We start from the raw sequence: 20,933 nt of genomic DNA, 5'->3' as shown, positions 1-20,933 counted from the left end.
TCCCCAAACCAATTCACTCTCAAATTAAAACCAGATTATCACCACTGTGTGTGCATGCCTATGTATGTGCATCTATATGAGACTGAACTGAAGTCTCTTTTTGGATACTGCATACCAGTTACATGCATCAACGTAGATGCCAAAAAAGACAATCCATACCTTCACATTGATATCATTGCATGCCGCTGTGAGAAAAGAACATAGAACAATTACAACAACTATTATCTGTGTCAAAACACAATGTTCTTCTTGCTTGTTGCACCAATCAACTCAATTAAACCACAGGATTATAAATGAGTAATGAATGTGATAGACATTCCAGGTTAACACCTCTCCTGTGTCTGGAGAAGAAAAAAACAACAACAGAGAAATGATGGAGGGAAAATGAGAGAGAAAATGAGGGATGGGGAGTGAGAGAGAGTGGGTAATGAGAGAGGAACAACAACCACAAAAAATCACAGAGAGAAAGAGAGAGAGAGATAGAGAAGAGAAAAGCAGGTAGTAACTAACAACCACAACAAATTGTCTAGAGAAAGAGAGAGAAAGAGAGAGAGATAGAGAGGAGAAAAGCAGGTAGTATCTAACAACCACAACAAATTGTCTAGAGAAAGAGAGAGAGATAGAGAGAGGAGAAGAGCAGGTAAGTTGACAGTGAAGTTTAGAGAGACTGTGTATCTGCTGTTGTAGACAGAGGGAGAGACAGGGACAATGAAGTTTAGAGAGACTGTGTGTATCTGCTATTGTAGACAGAGGGAGAGACAGTGACAGTGAGGTTTAAAGAGACCATGTGTGTCTGTTAGACAACTAGTGAGAGGGTGACTGAGATAGAGAGGGAATAAGAGAGAGGCAGAAGGAGGGAGCAACAGCAAGAGGTAGAGAAAGGTTGTCTGTGTCAGTCTACAGTGCTATCTGCCGTGTTAGTCTCAGGAGGTTGTAGTCTAGAACAGCAGAAGACCCTGTGTCGTTAGTTATGCTACTAACCAGAGTAACTGGACCACCTGCTCAAGGGTTTCGGTACTGTTGCCATAGTAACTGGTTTAGCGGGACCATCTCATAACAGATTGTAGTGATGACTTGACCGCTGGCACTGTAACCGTTCAGTCTGCTGTTACCATAGTAATACTGGACCCCCAGCTTGGCACTGATTGTAACCGCATTAACGGGTAAACGAGACCCCATCATGTGGGAGGGGGGCCCCGGCGCCTCCAGAGTGGGGTCAAAGAGAGCAGGGGTGCGGGCTGTGGTGGCGCTGATTGGACTGCTCTACCGCTCCAGACAACACAGAGAGAGGGAGAGAGAGAGGGAGAGAGAGGACGAGTGGTGGGTAAACTCAACTCCTCTTTTCATGAAGGTGGTGTTTGAGGATGGGCATGTGTGTGTGCTTGTGATGAGTTGGGATCTGTGGAAGCATGTGTGTGTTTTGTGTTTGACAATGATTTTATTAGTAAGAGAGTGTTTAGTGTCTTTACTGTATTTGAACTATGTTGATAGTGTAGTTGAATTAGATTGTCAGTGTGTCTGTTGGAACTATGGCATAGATGGTGTGAATGGAGAGCGGATGCATAGATTGAGTGCAGAATGAAAGAGTATGTTATAGCAGTAAGACAGAAGTGTGTGTGTATGCATGCCAGTATCTCTTGCACATGTCTTACACTTGTGCATGTCTGTATGTATGTGGTAGAGTGCACTAGTGTTTGTGTGTGCGATGCAAGTGTGTGTGAATGTGTGCAGTGGTATAAAATACTGTAAAGTCCAACTTAAGTTGCTTTTGTGGGTATCTGTACTTTACTTTACTTTTACTTCACTAAATTCATTAAGAAAATGTTTTACATAACACTCAAAAGTAATCGTTACATTTCGAATGCTCAGGCAGGACAGCAATATGGTCCAGTTCACGCAACCTATCAACATAAACACATTCTCATCTCTACTGCCTCTGATCTGGCTGACTCACTAAACACAAAAACTGTGCTTGTAAATAATGTCTGAGTGTTTTAGTGTGCCCCTGTCTGTCCGTAAATGAATCAAACTAGAAAATGGTGTTGTGTGGTTTGCTTAATATAAGGAATTTATGCATAGCATTTACTTTAACTCTGTACTTTTATTCAAGTATGACAATTTAGCACTTGTTCCACCACTGTGTGTGTGTGTGTGTGTGTGTGTGTGTGTGTGTGTGTGTGTGTGTGTGTGTGTGTGTGTGTGTGTGTGTGTGTGTGTGTGTGTGTGTGTGTGTGTGTGTGTGTGTGTGTGTGTGTGCGTGCGTGTGTTAGTCCCCTATAATAGATTAAGTGTTCCTGTCTCTTTAGTAATAGTGAGTCCAGTGAAGAATCTATGCAGTCTATTTACAGAGAAAGAGCTTATGAGGGATTGGCCTGGTATTGGCCTTTGTGATAGAACGAGGTAGACAGAGAGAGGACCGTTTTTAAGGTGTATTGTACGAGTGATAACCGTTTTATTGTTGCTGTTGATTATTTTAGGAAGCAGGAGAGAGAGCTGCTGACCATCTCTAATGTTCCCCTGGCAGACTGCCCCCCCTCTCCTCCGCGCACTGCACCCCCCACCATGAAGGTAACACACACTCATGCACACACACACACGCACACACACACATAGAAACATGCACACACGCACACATACACACACACACACACACATAGAAGCACGCACACACACACACACACGCACATAGAAACACACACGCACACATACACACACCCACACAGGCATAGAGAATGGAGAAGGAGAGAGAACCAGTTTCCAATGGACTGTGACTGACCATCCCCAGCAGGTAGTATGACGTTTTGAATGTGTACACTTATGTAAATGTATATCCGTTATCGGCATTGCGTTCTCAACCATTGATTTCTTGTGCCACAGTATGCTGTATGTGAGGATTGTTTGTGAGAGAGTGCTTGTAAAAAGTGTGTTGGGTTCTACACTCTTAGGTATAAGCGTTCATAGAAACAAACGTTACTGCAGTACAGATCCTACTATGTCTACAGTATGTGTAATGTAGGAGTTGGCTGTTGTTCAGCTGAACATTTCAACAATATACAGATTGCATGCGGAGTAGGGATATGAATGCTGTTCTTAAGCACAACGCAAGCGGAGTGCGTGGATACAGCCATTAACTGTGGTACATTGGCCACATACCACAAACTCTCGAGGTGCCTTATTGCTATTATAAACTAGTTACCAACGTAATTTGTTTTTGGTAATCAGTTTATAATAGCAATAAGGCACCTCAGGGGTTTGTGATATATGGCCAATATACCACGGGCTGTGTCCAGGCACTCCGCGTTGCGTCGTGCATAAGAACAGCCCTTAGCCGTGGTATAACCACAGCTCCTCATGCCTTATTGCTTAAATATACCACGGCTTTCAGCCAATCAGCATTCAGGGCTCAAACCACACAGTTTATAGTAGCTGTTCGAGTACAGTCTACATTCAGGGTCTATTTCAGTGAAATGCTGTGTCATCCGAGTCCGGCCTGGGAGGGAGTGATGTGTCTCTGCTGCTTCTGCAGCCAGAGATAATGGATATAATGACGAGATGCTTGTGTCTCCACCCTAACAATTAGATTCGTTGACCACAGAGTGGAATGGCGGGCTGTCAAGCTCCTGCCTATTCCTCTCTTTGGATTGGTGGATACATCTCGTTATTTTAATACATTTTAGAATATTCTATGAGGGGTATTGACATATTAAATGGAGAATGAGATGCTATGCTAGCCTCATGAATATGCATAGATCATCTCGAATTTCAACAGGGACAACTCCGATACAAAGTGTTTTTTCTCAAAGTTGCCGGGATGTCACTTGCATCACATTTATATCAGTACACTCGTAACAACCTAAGCATTACCAAACTTCTAATCGATCAAATAAGCCTCATGTATCAAAATAACAATACATTTTTATCTTGACTAAATTCAACACTCTCTCATTGATCCTCATACAAAAACTCCTCACTTGGCAGTATGCCAAGATATTTTCACTTGGACAGATTTTAGACTGAGTAAAACTTCTTGCTCTGCCTCTTCCTCTCCGCTGCAGTTCAGTCAGGACCAGGAAGTGATGTGAGAAGAAGCGAGGTCAGAGAAATGGCCCAAAAAATGACTTTAAAGAGAGTGAGAAAGAATCTCACCTCTCTCTCTCTCTCTCTCTCTCTCTCCAGTCTGCCCATTTCTTCGACATGATGGAGAAGATGGAGGTAAGCATGGAACTCCTGCCGTCTGTGTCTGTCTGATTAATAACCCAGAATCCTCCAGGTGACAACAGAGCTGATAATAATGTCATAGGTCAAAGGTTACCATGAGGTCTTCAGGGGGTTCACGACCTTTGACACTTCCCATAATGCATTGTCAGTCATTATATATAGCAACAAGGTTTCAGAACCACTCACTCTACACTCTTACTACTATGCTTTTAATATTCTGTTATTTGTGCTTTCTAACGCCGACAACCCTTATTCTCATAAATCACAACTCCAAACATCTCACCCTCATAAATATCCAACATCCTTTCCCTAAACCTCTATCCCTTACATCCTAACCCCTTGCTTCCAAATCACACCATACCGACCTACCCAACCCCCCAACCCTCTGCCCCTGACCTCTAACATCTACCCCATACATTGCACGCATAACCCCTAACTCCCCTAAGCAGGTACCAGAGGTAGCAGAAAAAACAGTGGCTGGTCCTCAGAGACTGAAGGTGTGGACAGCCTGTCTGTCTGTCTGTCTGTCTGTCTGTCTGTCTGTCTGTCTGTTTGTCTGTCTGTCTCATATCCATTCTTTCACTGAATATACTGTATATAGTGGAAATTGACTATGAATGACTTTCATACCTCTTTATTTACAGACTCATATTCTCTGTTGTCATTCATTCATTTAGGTCCTTATCCCATTCACCAATGATTTGAAAAGTCAAGTAAAGTTTATTGGAGCTTTTAGTTCAGACAGTAATGCATGTGAGTTTGCTTGTCTTTGTGGTATAAAAACATAAAGCACTAATTTATTCATACTACATTGTTACAAGAGAAAGACAAAAAACACCTCATGGTCATATTTATTTTATGTCGAGCTCATCTTGTCCTTTGTGTTAGCTGCTTTTCAAATCTTTGTACAGACTACTGTGTGTGTGTGTTGTATGTACAGCCAAACCTGATTCCACTCTCTCTTACAGGATGACTACATCCCATACCCCAGGATAGAGGAGGTACGTCAGCAAACTGGTAACATGCACACACACACACACACACACACGCACGCACGCACGCACGCACGCACGCACGCACACACACACACACACACACACACACACACACACACACACACACACACACACACACACACACACACACACACACACACACACACACACACACACACACACACACACACACACACACACACACACACATACACCCAAATGATGGTTCTTACTCTGTTATTTGTCTCTGCCCAGGTGCTGGAGAGGGGTGGTCCGTATCCCCAGGTGATCCTGCCAGAGTTTGGGGGATACTGGATTGAGGACCCTGACGCCCTCGTCCCCACACCCCCTTCTCGGTACCCCAGCCAGTGTGACAGGGGGGACGATGGAGGGGGAGGAGAAGGGGAAGAGGGAGACGCTGCCCTAGTGGGTTATGGGTACCGGCTGGAGAGTAACGACGCAGCACGCGCCTACAGGAAGCACTTCCTGGGCAAGGTCAGTGCCATGGGAACACATCACTTTTTTCTCTGACATGTAACATGTCAATAATTGAAATACTGTGCTGCCTAATGTACCTCCCAAAATGCACCATATTCCCAATATGCATTCAGAGTGTATTCACACCACTCGACTTTTTCAATATTTTGTTGTGTTACAAAGTGGGATTAAAATGTATTTAATTGTCATTTTTTGTCAACGATCTACACAACCTACTCTGTAATGTTGGCGGAAGGTAGCCTAGTGGTTAGAGCGTTGGGCCAGTAACCCAGCCCAAATATATATATATATATATATATACAGTGCCTTGCGAAAGTATTCGGCCCCCTTGAACTTTGCGACCTTTTGCCACATTTCAGGCTTCAAACATAAAGATATAAAACTGTATTTTTTGTGAAGAATCAACAACAAGTGGGACACAATCATGAAGTGGAACGACATTTATTGGATATTTAAAACTTTTTTAACAAATCAAAAACTGAAAAATTGGGCGTGCAAAATTATTCAGCCCCCTTAAGTTAATACTTTGTAGCGCCACCTTTTGCTGTGATTACAGCTGTAAGTCGCTTGGGGTATGTCTCTATCAGTTTTGCACATCGAGAGACTGACATTTTTTCCCATTCCTCCTTGCAAAATAGCTCGAGCTCAGTGAGGTTGGATGGAGAGCATTTGTGAACAGCAGTTTTCAGTTCTTTCCACAGATTCTCGATTGGATTCAGGTCTGGACTTTGACTTGGCCATTCTAACACCTGGATATGTTTATTTTTGAACCATTCCATTGTCGATTTTGCTTTATGTTTTGGATCATTGTCTTGTTGGAAGACAAATCTCCGTCCCAGTCTCAGGTCTTTTGCAGACTCCATCAGGTTTTCTTCCAGAATGGTCCTGTATTTGGCTCCATCCATCTTCCCATCAATTTTAACCATCTTCCCTGTCCCTGCCGAAGAAAAGCAGGTCCAAACCATGATGCTGCCACCACCATGTTTGACAGTGGGGATGGTGTGTTCAGGGTGATGAGCTGTGTTGCTTTTACGCCAAACATAACGTTTTGCATTGTTGCCAAAAAGTTCAATTTTTGTTTCATCTGACCAGAGCACCTTCTTCCACATGTTTGGTGTGTCTCCCAGGTGGCTTGTGGCAAACTTTAAACAACACTTTTTTTATGGATATCTTTGAGAAATGGCTTTCTTCTTGCCACTCTTCCATAAAGGCCAGATTTGTGCAATATACGACTGATTGTTGTCCTATGGACAGAGTCTCCCACCTCAGCTGTAGATCTCTGCAGTTCATCCAGAGTGATCATGGGCCTCTTGGCTGCATCTCTGATCAGTCTTCTCCTTGTATGAGCTGAAAGTTTAGAGGGACGGCCAGGTCTTGGTAGATTTGCAGTGGTCTGATACTCCTTCCATTTCAATATTATCGCTTGCACAGTGCTCCTTGGGATGTTTAAAGCGTGGGAAATCTTTTTGTATCCAAATCCGGCTTTAAACTTCTTCACAACAGTATCTCGGACCTGCCTGGTGTGTTCCTTGTTCTTCATGATGCTCTCTGCGCTTTTAACGGACCTCTGAGACTATCACAGTGCAGGTGCATTTATACGGAGACTTGATTACACACAGGTGGATTGTATTTATCATCATTAGTCATTTAGGTCAACATTGGATCATTCAGAGATTCTCACTGAACTTCTGGAGAGAGTTTGCTGCACTGAAAGTAAAGGGGCTGAATAATTTTGCACGCCCAATTTTTCAGTTTTTGATTTGTTAAAAAAGTTTGAAATATCCAATAAATGTCGTTCCACTTCATGATTGTGTCCCACTTGTTGTTGATTCTTCACAAAAAAATACAGTTTTATATCTTTATGTTTGAAGCCTGAAATGTGGCAAAAGGTCGCAAAGTTCATGGGGGCCGAATACTTTCGCAAGGCACTGTATATTTGCCCCAAGCACAGCACTTTGTATTCAGGACAAAAAGTGCATTGCTTTGCCACATTTGTTGGCAGTATTACTTTAGTGCCTTGTTTCAAACAGGATGCATGTTTTTATTTATTTTGTATTTTGTACAGGCTTCCTTCTTTTCACTCTGTCAATTAGGTTATCATTGTGGAGTAACTACAATGGTGTTGATCCAACCTCAGTTTTCTCCTATCACAGCCATTAAACTCTGTAACTGTTTTAAAGTCCCCATTGGCCTCATGGTGAAATCCCTGAGCAGTTTCCTTCCTTTCTGACAACTGAGTTAGGAAGGACGCCTGTATCTTTGGAGTGACTAGATGTACTGATTCACCATCCAAAGTGTAATTAATAACTACAAAATGCTTAAAGGGATATTCAATGTCTGCATTTTCTTATTTTTATGCATCTACCAGTAGGTGCCCTTTTTTGTGAGGCATTGGAAAACCTCCCTGGTCTTTGTGGTTGAAGCTGTGTTTGATATTCACTGCTTGACGGAAAGACCTTGGACCCCTACAAATCAGCCGGGCTAGACAATCTGGACTCTTTCTTTCTAAAATGATCTGCCGAAATTGTTGCAACCCCTATTACTAGCCTGTTTAACCTCTTTTTCGTGTCGTCTGAGATTCCCAAAGATTGGAAAGCAGCTGCGGTCATCCCCCTCTTCAACGGGGGGGGACACTCTTGACCCAAACTGCTGCAGACCTATATCTATCCTACCCTGCTTCGAAAGCCAAGTCAACAAACAGATTACCGACCATTTCGAATCCCACCGCACCTTCTCCGCTACACAATCTGGTTGGTCATGGGTGCACCTCAGCCACGCTCAAGGTCCTAAACAATATCATAACCGCCATCGATAAGAAACAATACTGTGCAGCCGTATTCATTGACCTGGCCAAGGCTTTCGACTTTGTCAATCACCACATCCTCATCGGCAGACTCGATAGCCTTGGTTTCTCAAATGATTGCCTCGCCTGGTTCACCAACTACTTCTCTGATAGAGTTCAGTGTGTCAAATCTGGCCAAGGCAGGAGGGCCTGTTGTCCGGGCCTCTGGCAGTCTCTATGGGGTTGCCACAATGTTCAATTCTCGGGCCGACTCTCTTCTCTGTATAATTCAATGATGTCACTCTTGCTGCTGGTGAGTCTCTGATCCACCTCTATGCAGACGACACCATTCTGTATTCTTCTGGCCCTTATTTGGACACTGTGTTAGCAACCCTCCAGATGAGCTTCAATGCCATACAACTCTCCTTCCGTGGCCTCCAACTGCTCTTAAATACAAGTAAAACTAAATGCATGCTCTTCAACCGAACGCTGCCTGCACCTGCCCGCCCGTCCAGCATCACTACTCTGGATGGTTCTGACTTAGAATATGTGGACAACTACAAATACCTAGGTGTCTGGTTAGACTGTAAACTCTCCTTCCAGACTCACATCAAACACCTCCAATCCAAAGTTAAATCTAGAATTGGCTTCCTATTTCGCAAACAAAGCATCCTTCACTCATGCTGCCAAACAATACCCTCGTAAAACTGACAATTCTACCGATCCTACCGATCCAGGTATATCTCTCTGGGCATCCCCAAAACCAATTCTTCCTTTGGCCGCCTCTCCTTTCAGTTCTCTGCTGACAATGACTGGAACGAACTACAAAAATCTCTGAAACTGGAAACACTTATCTCCCTCACTAGCTTTAAGCACCAGCTGTCAGAGCAGCTCACAGATTACTGCACCATAGTCCATGTATAATTTATCCCAAACAACTACCTCTTCCCTATGTATATATTTTGCTCCTTTGCACCCCATTATTTATATTTCTACTTTGCACATTCTTCCACTGCCTTTCTACCATTCCAGTGTTTTACTTGCTATATTGTATTTACTTCGCCACCATGGCCTTTTTTTCCCTTTACCTCCCTTATCTCACCTCATTTGCTCACATCGTATATAGACCTATTTTTCTACTGTATTATTGACTGTATGTTTGTTTTACTCCATGTGTTGTTGTATGTGTCGAACTGCTTTGCTTTATCTTGGCCAGGTTGCAATTGTAAATGAGAACTTGTTCTCAACTTGCCTACCTGGTTAAATAAAGGTGAAATAAATAAATAAACGTTTGGGGTACAGAGATGAGACAGTCATTTAAAATCATGTTATCAAACACTATTACGGCACACAGAGTGAGTCCATGCAACTTATTATGTGACTTGTTAAGCACATTTGTACTCCTGAATTTATGTAGGCTTGCCATAACAAAAGGCGTTGAACACTTATTGACTCAAGACTGAAAAACATAATTCCACATCGGTGTTATAGGGTACTGTGGGTAGGCCAGTGACAAAAAAAATGTCAATTTAATCCATTTTAAAAAGTCTAGGGGTGTGAATAGTCTCTGAAGGGACTGTAGTGCACTACTTTTGACCAGAGCCCTATGGGTCTTATACTTTCTGTTAATGCATCACATTCTGACCGTTCTCTCTGACTCTGTAGAGTATAAACACTTACACTGTCCTATTCTTTCAGTGTTACGTACTGTTCACGTTGTCCTATATTTTTTTGTGCTTGTCTGTCTGTCTCCTATAAATGTTGTCCTATTCCCTCTCTATGTGATAGGACCACTTGAATTTTTACTGCACGGCCAGTTGTCATGGCAACCTCATTCTGTCTGTGAAACATGAGGAAGTGAAGAGTCAGGAGTATCTACATATCATCCTCAGGTAAGTAAAACAACACACCGTAACACACCTGAACACACCTTAACACAACAGATCATTACACTCCGTTTGTGACAGCTCACACTTAACATGAGTAAGAAAAAACATGCACAATTTCAAATCAAATTGTATTTGTCACATGCACCGAATACAACAGGTGTAGTAGACCTTGCAGTGAAATGCTTACTTACAAACCCTAACCAACAATGCAGTTTTAAGAAAAATAAGAGTTAAGAAAAATATTTACTAAATAAACTAAAGTTTAAAATGTTATGTACAGGGGGTACCTGTACCGAGTCAATGTACAGGTTAGTCGAGGTAATTGAGGTAATATGTACATGTAGGCAGGGATAAAGTGACTACACATAGATAATAAACAACGAGTAGCAGCAGTGTTAAAAAAAGTCTGGGTGAGCATTGTATTAGCTGTTCAGCAGTATTATGGCTTGGGCTAGAAGCTGTTAAGCCTTTTGTCTCAAGTACCACTTGCCGTGCGGTAGCAGAGAGAACAGTCTATTACTAAGGTGGCTGGAGTCTTTGGCAATTTTTAGGGCCTTCCTCTGACACCGCCGGTATAGAGGTCCTGGATGGCAGGGAGCTTGGCCCCAGTGATGTACTGGGCCGTACGCACTACCCTCTGTAGCGCACTACCCTAACCCTAACCCTAACCCTCAGTAGATGCCTACTGGAGAACTTATTTGTAATGCTTTTAATCTTTTTAAATGAATTTATCTTATTAACACTTTGTTCTAGCTAGCTATTTGTGTAGGTAGCTATCAAGTAAACCCAATGATAGGCCGAGCAGTTGCCATACAATGCATCTCTCTCTCTCTCTGTCTTTCTCTCTCTCTCTCTCTCAGGTCTAGGATGAAAACAATGTATGATAGGATCTCTCTAGCAGAAGTTCCTGAGCTGCCTAGTGTCCCTCAACTGGCCAAGGTAACCAAACCACTACATAGTTACCACAGAAACCACAGGGGACCACCATATTTCTGGAGGATTTGGCAAACTATGAATATTGTTGAATTATCTTGGTTCATTGAGATAAGATCTAGCTATGTACAGTGTACGTACATATTTTCCTAACTAAATGTTGTGTGTTTCGGTGTGTTCATAACTTGTTGTGTGTTCAGCTGCTGTGTGAGGATGCTGTTGGTCTCAGATTCACTCCAGTTCTGTATCCCAAGGTGAGCTCACAGAAATACATGCAGTATATCACACCATGACCAACAACACTGCTCTAAGTGATTACTCTGCATATTTACCAGGCCTCCCAACTTATAGTGAGCTATGATGAACATGAGGTGAACACCACCTTCAAGTTTGGGGTCATCTACCAGAGGTTTGGACAGGTGAGTTTTGCTCTGTGTGTGTGCTGGAGTTTAGCTATCCTGTTTAGGTTTTAATAACAAACCAAAAAATAAATCTAACACTATTCTCTCTTTCTCAATATCTGTCTGTCAGGTTTCGGAGGAAGAGTTGTTTAGAAACAGTGAGGAGACACCAGCCTTCACTGAGTTCCTCAGTTTACTGGGAGAGACTGTAGACCTACAGGACTTTAAAGGGTAAGAGGGGGGGTAAAGAGAGATAGAGACGGACAGAGAGAGAGAGGGAGTGGGTGGGGTAAAGAGAGAGGGGGGGGGGGGAGAGAGTAGCCATCGCCTATAGTGAGATGAACCCGAAGAAGAATCCCCTAAGCAAGCTGGTCCTGGGGCACTGTTCACAAACACCCCACTGTTCACAAAGACCCCACAGAGACCCAGGACAGCAACACAATTAGACCCACCCAAATCATGAGAAAACAAAAAGATAATTACTTGACACATTGGAAAGAATTAACAAAAAAAACAGCGCAACCTAAAATGCTATTTGGCCCTAAACAGCATAATACCTGACCACTGTGACTGACCCAAAGTTAAGGGAAACTTTGTTTACGTACAGACTCAGTGAGCATAGCCTTGCTATTGAGAAATGTCACCGTAGGCAGACCTGGCTCTCAAGAGAAGACAGGCTATGTGCACAATGCCCACAAAATGAAATGTAAACTGAACTGCACTTCCTAACCTCCTCCAAAATGTATAACAACATTAGAGACACATATTTCCCTCAGATTACACAGATCCACAAAGAATTCAAAAACAAACCCAATTTTGATCAACTCCCATATCTACTAGGTGAAATACCACAGTGTGCCATCACAGGAGCAAGATTTGTGACCTATTGCCACAAGAAAAAAGCAACCAGTGAAGAACAAACACCATTGTAAATACAACCCATATTTATGTTTATTTATTTTCCCTTTTGTACTTTAATTATTTACACAGCATTACAAATCAAATCAAAGTGTATTTGTCACGTGCGCCGAATACTACAGGTATTTCACCTTACAGTGAAATACTTACTTACAGGCCCTAACCAACAGTGCAATTTTTAAGTACAACACTGTATGTAGACATAATATTACATTTTTAATGTCTTTATTCTTTTGGAACTTCTCTGAGTGTAATGTTTACTGTTCATTTTTATTGTTTATTTCACTTTTGTTTATTATCTACTTCACTTGCTTTGGTATTGCTAACATATGTTGCCCATTCCAATAAAGCCCTAGAATTGAAATTGAATTGAGAGGGGGGGGGGGGGGTGAAGAGAACACAGAGAGTGAGAGAAAGAGAGAGAGACACAGAGAGAGACAGGGGTTGTAAAGACAGAGAGAGAGAGAGATAATAGGAAGAGGGAGTGACGGAGAATAAGTGGTAGAGGGAGGAAGAAAGAGAGAGAGAATGGGAGTTGACGGTGAGAGGTAAAGAAATGAGAAGTTAAGAATAACACAGGCTCTAATCCGAACCCCCTGTTCGTTCTCTCCCTGTCCCTGTAGGTTCCGTGGTGGTCTGGATGTGTGTCATGGTCAGACAGGTTCACAGTCGGTCTACACAGACTACAGAGAACAGGAGATCATGTTCCATATCTCTACCAAGCTGCCCTACACAGAGGGAGACAGGCAACAGGTACACACACACACACCTAAAATCCTACACGTAACGGCACACACCTTTCTGAAAACGTATGGTTACTTGCATAACCCCGGTTCTCTGATAATATGATTGAGATGTATCACATGTGGGGGTTTGCCAGGACCGCCTACTCTCTCTGTAGAAAAGGCAGGCCCTTTCAACCTGATAGGCAGCCCTGTCAATCACCCTTAACACCCCTGTTCCTTCAACCAATCAGGGCACTTGGATATGCTGCAGGACTCCACCTCCCCTCACCTCTAGTTAGTGCATTTTTTGCCATGGCAAGAGAAGCAAATAGTTGTGTTGCTGATGGACTTTCGCATGTTGTTCATAACTGAAATGTTGTGCGTACATTGACATGTCAGTGTTGGAAATTGTGTATATTGTGTTGTGCAATGCCTGTCCTGGGGAGGACTAGGCCTACTTGTCAGGTCTAAACGTTTGAGCGAAGTTTGTGCATCTGTAACTTTCTCACTCATCATTACTCACGATTCATTCAGAACTATTCGTAATCATGCTGCATCTCAATTTACCGCATCCGCCAATGGTGGCCTTCCACATCTGTGGTGAAAGGTGACAGAGCTAGAGTGGTGTTTGTCAGAACATGAGACACCCTGGAAATCGGTCTTCTCATCAAAACTTCTGTAGCTTCTGAACGGTTTGACCAACAGTCTAATATGACCACTCAATGGAAAGACAAAGTCTAATATGACCACTCAATGGAAAGATGAGAATCTCGTCTGAAGGTAGCCCGGTACCAGTTTTTTTTTTTATTATGGGAGCGTACACTAAGCATACAAAACATTAAGAACACCTTCCTAATATTGAGTTGCAAGTGCAACGCTATTTGGCTGGCAGCCACACATGTAAATGAGCTTACAAAGAAAAAGCAAGGTATTTTTTGCAAAAATGATGAATGGCCATCATGTTTCTATTTATCACAGAAATAATGTGGTCAGCTACATTTCCTAATGTTTTGCATGAAGTTAATATAGGCTGGCTACACCAAGGAAAGTACAAGGGAAAAGTAGCTACACATCAGTCAGAGCGCTGTCTGCTCATAAATGGCCCGTTTGTAAATTCACATGAGGGAAGAAGTGCAACTGAAGCCCAAATTGAATCTAATGCCAAGCAGAAATCACAATAAGAAGCATTTAGTTGTGCATTTATAAAACACAGCAAGTTATTTCTTATGTGTTTTATATCTTTTATCTGTAAGAAAAGCAAAGAATTCTGCGTTAACGTGACCCCTAAGTTTAACTTGCTAGTTACTAAGTAAGTGGCTGAATTAATAAGGTGACAGGGCCTCATGTTGTGTTAGCTGTGTTTGAGAAGTCAAAGCCCTTTGGATGAGTTACCTGTACAGCTGCCCCAGCTATCTTTTTATTTCCTTGCGTTTTTTCTCTTCTCAGTTCTCGGCCTGCTCCTCCCCCATCTTCTCTGAGCAGAGCAGGCAGCCAGTTGCTCTAGGAAATCCAGACTCTACATAGACACAGCATGCTCCAGAGACAGTACTGTTTATCCTTAACAAGCATGCGTCAACATTTTGTTTATTTGCACCATGACATTTGGGTGGCTCCTACCTACAGTTGAAGTTGGAAGTTTACATACACTTAGGTTGGAGACATTAAAAATAGTTTTTCAACCACTCCACACATTTCTTGTTAACAAACTATAGTTTTGGCAAGTCTGTTAGGACATCTACTTAGTGCATGACACAAGTAATTTTTCCAACAATTGTTTACAGGCAGATTATTTCACTTATAATTTATTGTATCACAATTGCAGTGGGTCAGAAGTTTACATACACTAAGTTGACTGTGCCTTTAAACAGCTTGGAAAATTCGAGAAAATGATGTCATGGCTTTAGAAGCTTCTGATAGGCTAATTGACATCAATTGAGTCAATTGGAGGTGTACCTGTGGATGTATTTCAAGGCCTACCTTCAAACTCAGTGCCTTTTTGCTTGACATCATGGGAAAATCCAAAGAAATCAGCCAAGACCTCAGAAAAAAATTGTAGACCTCCATAAGTCTGGTTCATCCTTGGGAGCAATTTCCAAATGCCTGATAGTACCATGTTCATCTGCACAAGCAAAAGTATGCCAGTATAAACACCATGGGACCACGCAGCTGCCATACCGCTCAGGAAGGAGACCCGTTCTGTCTCCTAGAGATGAACGTACTTTGGTGCGAAAAGTGCAAATCAATCCCAGAACAACAGCAAAGTACCTTGTGAAAATGCTGGAGGAAACAGGTACAAACGTATCTACAGTGCCTTGCGAAAGTATTCGGCCCCCTTGAACTTTGCGACCTTTTGCCACATTTCAGGCTTCAAACATAAAGATATAAAACTGTATTTTTTTGTGAAGAATCAACAACAAGTGGGACACAATCATGAAGTGGAACGACATTTATTGGATATTTCAAACTTTTTTTTAAAATCAAAAACTGAAAAATTGGGCGTGCAAAATTATTCAGCCCCCTTAAGTTAATACTTTGCAGCGCCACCTTTTGCTGCGATTACAGCTGTAAGTCGCTTGGGGTATGTCTCTATCAGTTTTGCACATCGAGAGACTGACATTTTTTCCCATTCCTCCTTGCAAAACAGCTCGAGCTCAGTGAGGTTGGATGGAGAGAATTTGTGAACAGCAGTTTTCAGTTCTTTCCACAGATTCTCAATTGGATTCAGGTCTGGACTTTGACTTGGCCATTCTAACACCTGGATATGTTTATTTTTGAACCATTCCATTGTAGATTTTGTTTTATGTTTTGGATCATTGTCTTGTTGGAAGACAAATCTCCGTCCCAGTCTCAGGTCTTTTGCAGACTCTTCCAGAATGGTCCTGTATTTGGCTCCATCCATCTTCCCATCAATTTTAACCATCTTCCCTGTCCCTGCTGAAGAACAGCAGGCCCAAACCATGATGCTGCCACCACCATGTTTGACAGTGGGGATGGTGTGTTCAGGGTGATGAGCTGTGTTGCTTTTACGCCAAACATAACGTTTTGCATTGTTGCCAAAAAGTTCAATTTTGGTTTCATCTGACCAGAGCACCTTCTTCCACATGTTTGGTGTGTCTCCCAGGTGGCTTGTGGCAAACTTTAAACGACACTTTTTATGGATATCTTTAAGAAATGGCTTTCTTCTTGCCACTCTTCCATAAAGGCCAGATTTGTGCAATATACGACTGATTGTTGTCCTATGGACAGAGTCTCCCACCTCAGCTGTAGATCTCTGCAGTTCATCCAGAGTGATCATGGGCCTCTTGGCTGCATCTCTGATCAGTCTTCTCCTTGTATGAGCTGAAAGTTTAGAGGGACGGCCAGGTCTTGGTAGATTTGCAGTGGTCTGATACTCCTTCCATTTCAATATTATCGCTTGCACAGTGCTCCTTGGGATGTTTAAAGCTTGGGAAATCTTTTTGTATCCAAATCCGGCTTTAAACTTCTTCACAACAGTATCTCGGACCTGCCTGGTGTGTTCCTTGTTCTTCATGATGCTCTCTGCGCTTTTAACGGACCTCTGAGACTATCACAGTGCAGGTGCATTTATACGGAGACTTGATTACACACAGGTGGATTGTATTTATCATCATTAGTCATTTAGGTCAACATTGGATCATTCAGAGATCCTCACTGAACTTCTAGAGAGAGTTTGCTGCACTGAAAGTAAAGGGGCTGAATAATTTTGCACGCCCAATTTTTCAGTTTTTGATTTGTTAAAAAAGTTTGAAATATCCAATAAATGTCGTTCAACTTCATGATTGTGTCCCACTTGTTGTTGATTCTTCACAAAAAAATACAGTTTTATATCTTTATGTTTGAAGCCTGAAATGTGGCAAAAGTTAGCAAAGTTCAAGGGGGCCGAATACTTTCGCAAGGCACTGTATATCCACAGTAAAATGAGTCCTATATCGACATAACCTGAACGGCCGCTCAGCAAGGAAGAAGCCACTGCTCCAAAACCACCATAAAAAAAGCCAGACTACGGTTTGCAACTGCACATGGGGACAAAGATCGTACTTTTTTGGAGAAATGTCCTCTGGTCTGATGAAACAAAAATAGAATGCCATCCCAACCGTAAAGCACAGGGGTGGCAGCATCATGTTGTGGGGGTGCTTTGCTGAAGAAGGGACTGGTGCACTTCGCAAAATAGATGGCTTCAAGAAGCAGGAAAAGTATGTGGATATATTGAAGCAACATCTCCAGACATCAGTCAGGAAATGAAAGCTTGGTTCCAAATGGGTCTTCCAAATGGACAATGACCCCAAACATACTTCCAAGTTGTGGCATGGTTTAAAGACAACAAAGTCAATGTATTGGAGTGGCCATCACAAAGCCCTGAACTCAATCCTTCAGAAAATGTGTGGGCAGAACTGAAAAAGCGTGTGCGAGCAAGGAAGCCTAAAAACCTGACTCAGTTACACCAACTTTGTCAGGAGGAATGGGCCAAAATTCAAAGCTTTTGGAAGGCTACCCGAAACGTTTGACCCAAGTTAAACAATTTAAAGGCAATTCTACCAAATACTAATTGAGTGTATGTAAACTTCTGACCCACTGGGAATGTGATGAAAGAAATAAAAGCTGAAATAAATCATTCTCTCTCCTATTATTCTGACATTTCACATTCTTAAAATAAAGTGGTGAGCCTAACTGACCTAAGACAGGGAATTTTTACTTGGATTAAATGTCAGGAATTGTGAAAACTGAGTTTAAATGTATTTGGCTAAGGTGTATGTAAACTTCAACTGTATACAGTGCCTTGCGAAAGTATTCGGCCCCCTTGAACTTTGCGACCTTTTGCCACATTTCAGGCTTCAAACATAAAGATATAAAACTGTATTTTTTTGTGAAGAATCAACAACAAGTGGGACACAATCATGAAGTGGAACGACATTTATTGGATATTTCAAACTTTTTTAACAAATCAAAAACAGAAAAATTGGGCGTGCAAAATTATTCAGCCCCCTTAAGTTAATACTTTGTAGCGCCACCTTTTGCTGCAATTACAGCTGTAAGTCGCTTGGGGTATGTCTCTATCAGTTTTGCACATCGAGAGACTGACATTTTTTCCCATTCCTCCTTGCAAAACAGCTCGAGCTCAGTGAGGTTGGATGGAGAGCATTTGTGAACAGCAGTTTTCAGTTCTTTCCACAGATTCTCGATTGGATTCAGGTCTGGACTTTGACTTGGCCATTCTAACACCTGGATATGTTTATTTTTGAACCATTCCATTGTAGATTTTGCTTTATGTTTTGGATCATTGTCTTGTTGGAAGACAAATCTCCGTCCCAGTCTCAGGTCTTTTGCAGACTCCATCAGGTTTTCTTCCAGAATGGTCCTGTATTTGGCTCCATCCATCTTCCCATCAATTTTAACCATCTTCCCTGTCCCTGCCGAAGAAAAGCAGGCCCAAACCATGATGCTGCCACCACCATGTTTGACAGTGGGGATGGTGTGTTCAGCTGTGTTGCTTTTACGCCAAACATAACGTTTTGCATTGTTGCCAAAAAGTTCAATTTTGGTTTCATCTGACCAGAGCACCTTCTTCCACATGTTTGGTGTGTCTCCCAGGTGGCTTGTGGCAAACTTTAAACAACACTTTTTATGGATATCTTTAAGAAATGGCGTTCTTCTTGCCACTCTTCCATAAAGGCCAGATTTGTGCAATATACGACTTATTGTTGTCCTATGGACAGAGTCTCCCACCTCAGCTGTAGATCTCTGCAGTTCATCCAGAGTGATCATGGGCCTCTTGGCTGCATCTCTGATCAGTCTTCTCCTTGTATGAGCTGAAAGTTTAGAGGAACGGCCAGGTCTTGGTAGATTTGCAGTGGTCTGATACTCCTTCCATTTCAATATTATCGCTTGCACAGTGCTCCTTGGGATGTTTAAAGCTTGGAAAATCTTTTTGTATCCAAATCCGGCTTTAAACTTCTTCACAACAGTATCTCGGACCTGCCTGGTGTGTTCCTTGTTCTTCATGATGCTCTCTGCGCTTTTAACGGACCTCTGAGACTATCACAGTGCAGGTGCATTTATACGGAGACTTGATTACACACAGGTGGATTGTATTTATCATCATTAGTCATTTAGGTCAACATTGGATCATTCAGCGATCCTCACTGAACTTCTGGAGAGAGTTTGCTGCACTGAAAGTAAAGGGTCTGAATAATTTTGCACGCCCAATTTTTCAGTTTTTGATTTGTTAAAAAAGTTTGAAATATCCAATAAATGTCGTTCCACTTCATGATTGTGTCCCACTTGTTGTTGATTCTTCACAAAAAAACAAAATACTGTTTATATCTTAATGTTTGAAGCCTGAAATGTGGCAAAAGGTCGCAAAGTTCAAGGGGGCCAAAATACTTTCGCAATGCACTGTATACGATAACAGAAAGCAGCAGAGGTGTAAAAGATTGGGAGGGGAGGCAATGCAAATAGTCTGGGTATCCATTTGATTGGGTGTTCATGAATCTTAAGGCTTGGGGATATAAGCTGTTTAGAAGCCTCTTGGACCTAGACTTGGCACTCCGATACCGCTTGAGGTCAGTGGCCGAGCAGTTGCCATACCAGGCAGTGATGCAACAAGTCAGGATGCTCGTGCCCTCTTCATGACTGTCTTGGTGTGCTTGGACCATGTTAGTTTGTTGGTGATGTGGACACCAAGGAACTTGAAGATCTCAACCTGCTCCACCGCATCCCCATTGATGAGAATGGGGGGCGTGCTCGGTCCTCTTTTTCCTGTAGTCCACAATCATCTCCTTTGTCTTGATCACATTGAGGGAGAGGTTGTTGTCCTGGCACCACAAAGAAAGGTCTCTGACCTCCTCACTATATGCTTTGTCATTGTTGTTGGTGATCAGGCCTACCACTGTTGTGTCATCGGCAAACTTAATGATAGTGTTGCAGTCATGATTGAACAGGGAGTACAGGAGGGGACTGAGCACGCACCCTTAAGGGGAAGCTGTGTTGAGGATCAAAGTGGCGGATGTGTTGTTACCTACCCTTACCACCTGGGGGCGGCCTGTCAGGATATCCAGGATCCAGTTGCAGAGGGAAGTGTTTAGTCCCAGGATCCTTAGCTTATTGATGAGCTTTGAGGGCACTATGGTGTGGAACGCTGAGCTGTAGTCAATGAATAGCGTTCTCACATAGGTGTTCCTTTTGTCCAGGTGGAAAAGGGAAGTGTGGAGTGCAGTAGAGATTGCATAATCTGTGGATCTGTTGGGGCGGTATGCAAATTGGAGTGGGTCTAGAGTTTCTGGGATGATGGTGTTGAAGTGAGCCATGACCAGCCTTTCAAAGCACTTCATGGCTACAGACGTGAGTGCTACGAGTCGGTAGTAATTTAGGCAGGTTACCTTAGTGTTCTTGGGCACAGGCACCATGGTGGTCTGCTTAAAACATGTTGGTATTACAGACTTGGACAGGGACACTTGCCAGTTGGTCAGCGCATGCTTTGTGAATGTTTACCTGTTTAAAGGTCTTACTCACATCGACTGCGGCTAGAGTGATCACACAGTCTTCCGATAGAGCTC

At 42.6% G+C, this 20,933-nt stretch overlaps 1 protein-coding gene across 5 annotated transcripts in view; it reads left to right on the top strand.

The window, feature by feature from the left end:
• rap1gap2b (RAP1 GTPase activating protein 2b) overlaps positions 1-20,933 on the top strand; it is a 74,300-nt gene that overhangs the window by 38,734 nt on the left and 14,633 nt on the right. For 3 of the 5 annotated variants that reach the window (XM_090200180.1, XM_021563261.3, XM_090200178.1), the window contains exons 3-13: positions 2,478-2,568; positions 4,177-4,212; positions 4,665-4,715; positions 5,187-5,219; positions 5,469-5,708; positions 10,282-10,385; positions 11,243-11,321; positions 11,516-11,569; positions 11,651-11,734; positions 11,847-11,947; positions 13,258-13,387. In XM_090200180.1, the coding sequence (XP_090056306.1) occupies positions 2,478-2,568; positions 4,177-4,212; positions 4,665-4,715; positions 5,187-5,219; positions 5,469-5,708; positions 10,282-10,385; positions 11,243-11,321; positions 11,516-11,569; positions 11,651-11,734; positions 11,847-11,947; positions 13,258-13,387 (1,003 nt within the window). The remainder of the gene's footprint in view (positions 1-2,477; positions 2,569-4,176; positions 4,213-4,664; positions 4,716-5,186; positions 5,220-5,468; positions 5,709-10,281; positions 10,386-11,242; positions 11,322-11,515; positions 11,570-11,650; positions 11,735-11,846; positions 11,948-13,257; positions 13,388-20,933) is intronic. The other 2 variants (XM_036944398.2, XM_090200179.1) reach the window with 1 other exon arrangement.

This window comes from Oncorhynchus mykiss, chromosome 15 (genome assembly GCF_057628025.1).
Source record: "Oncorhynchus mykiss isolate SJ-2025 chromosome 15, ASM5762802v1, whole genome shotgun sequence".
NCBI classification, from domain to species: domain Eukaryota; kingdom Metazoa; phylum Chordata; class Actinopteri; order Salmoniformes; family Salmonidae; genus Oncorhynchus; species Oncorhynchus mykiss.
This window is presented reverse-complemented; position numbering and strand designations above follow the sequence as displayed.